A 5,811-nucleotide genomic window follows, 5' to 3' on the forward strand; every position below is an offset into this window, starting at 1 on the left:
CTATTGGCTTCCGAGCAGCAGTCCACAAACCAATGGGTGATGTCATGGATGTTACGTCCATTTCTTCTATACAGTCTATGAGTTTTACACAACTTTGAAGCCTAATTTCATATTTATGGCGATTTCTTTAATCATTCAAATTTGGCAGGGTGGTTAACAACACACTTACCACTTTCTGTGGTATGTCAAACTCAGAACACATATTTATTCTTACTTTACATGAACTTTAAAGATTTAGTGGCACTGAAATTAAGCACTGAAATCTGCCATTATGGTTTAGAGTATCAGTACCCATCCCTAGTGACATGTGATATCTATTACACCTATCTGTGACACTGGAATATAGAGAGAGAGTTTGGAGTTAGTAAGATAGACACGATGGACAACCTTAAATTGTACCAGATTGAGTCAGGAGCAGGATGGACTGTCATTCCTCCAAGCCAGTGCAACTTCCTGGTTGTTGCCTGTTGTAGAGTGACTATTGTTCAGTTGCAGTTGAATACCTATAGGGGGCGCACCTGGCTAGAGTATCTCCTGATTAGGCAGTCTGTGTGTATGCAAGAGAAGACGCTACTAACACGTTGGTCATGTACTATCCCGTGATGGGTCCTGCAAATAAAGTCAGCTCAACGAAGTATATGTTGCACTTCTATTAATTGATATCCGACGATATCATATATGGCGACGAGGATAAAAGCCTGAAGTGAAACGGCGAGTTAAGACTATGGGCGCGGTGCTGGCTGAGTTAGCAAGTGACCTGAAGCTAGGCTAGTGCTAACAGTCCGACCGTGAACTACAGACGTTGTGCCGACGGCGTGAAGAAAGCTGGGCGCTCTCTGTAAGAAAAAAACATGGCTGCCACGGTGGGGTCGGTGTCACCTTTTGATTGCAAGTCACAGACTTGGGAAGAGTACTGTGAGATTCTGGACCATTTCTTCGTGGCAAATGACATCGACAATGCAGAAAAGAAACGAGCTGTGCTGCTGAGTGGAGTAGGCGCGCAGACATATGCACTGATGAGAAACCTGCTCAGCCCCGACAAACCCGGAGATAAGTCTTACAGTGACCTGGTAAGGCTGTTGAGAAATCATTTTCACCCTAAACCTAGTGAAATTATGCAACGATGGAAGTTTAATACACGAAACAGAAAGTCTGACGAGACTGTGGGTGACTATGTGGCAGAGCTAAGGAAGCTAGCGCAGGACTGTAACTATGGGGAATCTTTGACGGTGATGCTGAGAGACCGTCTTGTGTGCGGCATAAATGACGACAGGATTCAGCGGAGGCTGCTGTCGGAGGATGGTTTGACTTTTGAGAAAGCCCTCAAGTTTGCGCAGGCCATGGAGGCGGCAAACAGAGACATTGTGGATTTACATGGCATGAAGGAGCAGGGCAAATGGAGCCGTGCGGCGGGCTCTGTCAACAAAGTGAATGACACGCGTTCAAAACGTCAGCAGGACATGAAGAAGTGCTACAGATGTGGAGGTGACAACCATCTGGCTAAGGACTGCAGGTTTGCCAATGAAAAGTGCCACGGTTGTGGTAAAGTGGGACACATAAAGAGGGCCTGCAGGATGACAATAGGGGGAAAGGAAAAGGCTAAGCACTTTAAAGGGGATAAAGGCAGGCAAGGAAAAAGGGCTAATTTCATGCAAGAGGAAGGAAGTGATAGTGATAGTGAGGATGTTTCCACTATATATCACATTAAGGATAGGGCATTGACCATGTACAACATAAATGAAGAGATAATCATCCCCAGAGAAGAGCCCATAAAAAAAGTATTACAAGTAAACGGGAAAAATGTAACCTATGAGGTAGATACTGGCTGTGGGTACACCATTATGTCGAAGGGAGCATTATACAAACTATTCAGTGAGGGTGACAAACCTAGACTAGCCAAGTGCAGGATAAAACTGAGAACATACGGTGGCCATAAAGTGCCCGTATTAGGAGCGACAAAGGTCAAAGTTGAACACGAAGGCATTGCTAAAATGTTAGCAGTGGTGGTTGTCAAAGGTTCAGGGACAAGTCTACTGGGACGAGGTTGGCTTAAAGCTCTCAAAGTGGACTGGCAACCTGTACACAAGATAGAGGACAGAGAAAACAATCTACAGGAAGTACTTTCAAGGCATGAAGCAGTGTTCAAAGCAGAGCTAGGGATGTTAAAAGGCTTCACTGCAAAAATACATGTAGCTAGTGATGCCACACCCTGTTTCTACAAGCCAAGGTCAGTACCTTTTGCAATGAAAAAGAAAGTCGAGCAAGAGATAGAGAGGCTCTTACATGAGAAAATCATAGAGCCAGTGAAGTTCTCAGAATGGGCTGCACCCATTGTACCAGTCTTAAAACCAGATGCCAGAGCGAGAATTTGTGGTGACTATAAACTCACCGTAAACAAAGTGTCACCTATTGAGCAGTACCCCATTCCAAGAATGGAGGACATGATAGCCTGTTTAACTGGAGGAGAGACATATACCAAGTTAGACATGAGCCATGCATATCAGCAAATAGTACTGGATGAGGAATCACGAAAATATGTCACAGTGAACACACATAAGGGACTGTTCACATATACAAGGTTACCTTTTGGGGTGAGCTCCAGTCCAGCCATCTTTCAGCGTACTATGGAGGGTGTGCTGCAGGGATTGGCAAATGTGGCAGTGTATTTGGACGACATCATTCTGACAGGAAAAGATAGTAAAGATCACCTGCAAACACTGGATCAAGTACTACAGCGACTGGAGGATGCAGGACTTCGCTTAAAAAGGAGCAAGTGTGAGTTTATGGAGAAAGAAGTGACATTCTTAGGACATCGAGTGGACAAGACAGGGTTGCATCCATTGCCAGCAAAAGTGAAAGCAGTTCAGGAAGCTCCCACTCCTACATCAGTAACGGAGCTAAAAGCTTATTTGGGACTGTTGAACTTCTACAATAAATTCCTGCCAAATCTGTCAACATTACTGGCACCTATGCACAAACTGTTGAGGAAGGATGAACTGTGGTCTTGGGGACTCGAGCAAAATAAAGCTTTCAAGCAGTCAAAAGAGCTTTTGCAATCGAGCAGTGTGTTAGTGCACTATGATGAACAAAAAGAACTGATACTGTGCTGTGACGCTTCTCCATATGGAGTTGGAGCAGTGCTGGCTCACCGCATGTCAGATGGAGCAGAGAAACCTATAGGGTTTGCATCACGCACACTTTCAGCGGCAGAAAAGAATTACTCCCAGCTCGATAAAGAGGGACTAGCTGTCATTTTTGGAGTACAGTACTTTCACAAGTATCTATATGGAAGGAAATTTGTGATTTATACAGATCACAAGCCCTTGCTAGGCTTATTCCATGAGATGAAAGCGGTGCCACAGATGGCATCCCAGAGGATAATGAGATGGGCTGTGCTGTTAAGAGCATATGAGTATGTTATCATGTATAGAGCAGGTAAAAATAATGGTAACGCTGACGCTCTTAGCCGTCTCCCACTACCTGATACACCAAGTGTTCCAGCACCAGAGGAACATGTGTTAATGTTGGATCAGGAGCATCCACCACTGATGACTTCAGAGCAACTAAAAAAATGGACAGATAAGGATCCTATACTCTCACGAGTACGTGAGTATGTACTGAGAGGATGGCCAAAGAATCAGGACAGAGACTTTGTACATTATCGACAAAGACAACATGAGCTGAGTGTACAAGATGGCTGTGTGTTGTGGGGAGCCCGCATAGTGATACCGGAGAGGGGACGAGCTCCTATGTTGGAACAGTTACACCAGTCACACCCGGGAATGAGCCGCATGAAAGGCCTGGCACGAAGTTACATGTGGTGGCCACACATGGACAATGACATAGAGAATAAGGTAAAGTTATGCTCCACATGCCAAGAACACAGAAAGGCACCTGCTTGTGCACCACTCCACCCCTGGGAGTGGCCTGAGAAGCCGTGGAGGAGGCTCCACATAGATTATGCAGGTCCCTTTATGGATAAAATGTTCTTAGTCATTGTGGATGCGCACTCAAAGTGGTTAGATGTGTATCCAGTAGCATCAGCTACATCAGCAAACACACTAAATTGCTTGAGAAACAGTTTCAGCACACATGGTATTCCAGAAATGATTGTGTCTGACAATGCACAGTGTTTTGTCAGTGAACAAACCAAAGAGTTCATGACACGGAATGGAATCACACATGTCACATCAGCACCGTACCACCCTTCATCTAACGGCTTAGCAGAAAGGGCTGTACAGACTTTTAAAGAACTCATGAAAAAGAGCAGCGGTGATACACTGGAGACAAGGTTAAATAGGGCTCTGTTTAGCTATCGCATCACTCCACAGTCAACTACTGGACTTTCACCTGCTGAGATGATGATGAGTCGGAAGTTGAGGTGTACATTGGATCTCATACATCCTGACTTAAAAAAAAAGGTGGAGTCAAAACAAGCAAGCCAAAAAACCCACCATGACAAACACGCAACTTTGCAACAGGAGACTCTATCTATACAAAAAACTATGGATGTGGACCTAAATGGATACCAGGACTGATACAGGAGATCACGGGACCAGTGTCTTATACAGTGCTGCTGGGAAATGGTAAAGTTGTCAGGAGACACGTGGATCAACTGTTCAGCAGACAGGAGCAAGATCTGCCTATTCTGATACCGGATATGACACCTGAGGAGCATGTGGTACCTCCAACAGTAACCAACATAGGACCAGAGGACACAAACACTACACCAGTGGATGACAAAGCTTCCCTTACTGTGAAGCAAAACAAGGAGGACAGTACACCTGGTGGTTCGCCCACTAAGGAGCTGTTCAGATCTCAAAGACACAAGAGACCACCAGCTCATTTCAAAGACTTTGTTGTTAAGTGAAAAGGCATGTTTAAGATGCAGAGACAAGATTGTGTTTTCTTTAAGTTGATTACAGTAGTAATGTTAAACACACAATTGTCATATTTTGGGCTGAGAAGATTAAAAAAAAACAAAAAACAGGATATATTTGTTATCTGATTTATACATGCATATTGTTGGGACATGCTGTATTTTATTCTCTTACAGGATTAGAAGAAAAGTCATAAGAGAATGTTTGTTGCTGTGCTTAGGCATACAGTGATTTATTATAGTTATGTGGTGTTGGATTACATACAAACTGTGGTGTAGTTTGAATTTAAGAGGGGAGGGATGTTGTAGAGTGACTATTGTTCAGTTGCAGTTGAATACCTATAGGGGGCGCACCTGGCTAGAGTATCTCCTGATTAGGCAGTCTGTGTGTATGCAAGAGAAGACGCTACTAACACGTTGGTCATGTACTATCCCGTGATGGGTCCTGCAAATAAAGTCAGCTCAACGAAGTATATGTTGCACTTCTATTAATTGATATCCGACGATATCACATTGCCATTTATAATTTTGCCAAGTTCATCTTCCCATTATAATTTTACCAAGGGAGGTCTCTGTGAGCTGCAAGATTAAGTAAGGCCTTTCTGATTTGTGGGAGTTTCCAAAAACAATTACGGAGTTAGGAGGAATTCAGCACTGTGTGATTGAACAAAGTTGCAGACCTGGAAGTATCGGAACAGGTGAGATTTTGGGAGGTGAAATTTTTGTACATGGATCATCAAAATTACAGACTTTGTCAATATAAAGATCCCTGATCTTCACCAGGCCCGACCCCTTCCAGAGAAAATGCCATATCTGTGTTGGGAGGGGAGAACAAATGGTTATTATAGATGGGACTGTGATTGGATAATTCCTGAAGACCAAAAGAAAGTCTACATTGAAACCAGATTCTTAAAGTGGAAATCACAATCGGA

General features: G+C 43.8%; 1 protein-coding gene across 1 annotated transcript; it reads left to right on the forward strand.

Annotated features, from left to right (window-relative positions):
* Positions 1 to 851: 851 nt before the first annotated feature.
* Positions 852 to 4,870, forward strand: LOC128381194 (uncharacterized protein K02A2.6-like). The gene is given in 2 exon segments (XM_053341141.1): positions 852 to 4,467; positions 4,470 to 4,870. Coding segments are annotated over 2 exon segments (4,017 nt in total).
* Positions 4,871 to 5,811: the final 941 nt, after the last annotated feature.

This window comes from Scomber japonicus, chromosome 20 (assembly GCF_027409825.1).
Source record: "Scomber japonicus isolate fScoJap1 chromosome 20, fScoJap1.pri, whole genome shotgun sequence".
Classification (NCBI taxonomy): Eukaryota; Metazoa; Chordata; class Actinopteri; order Scombriformes; family Scombridae; genus Scomber; species Scomber japonicus.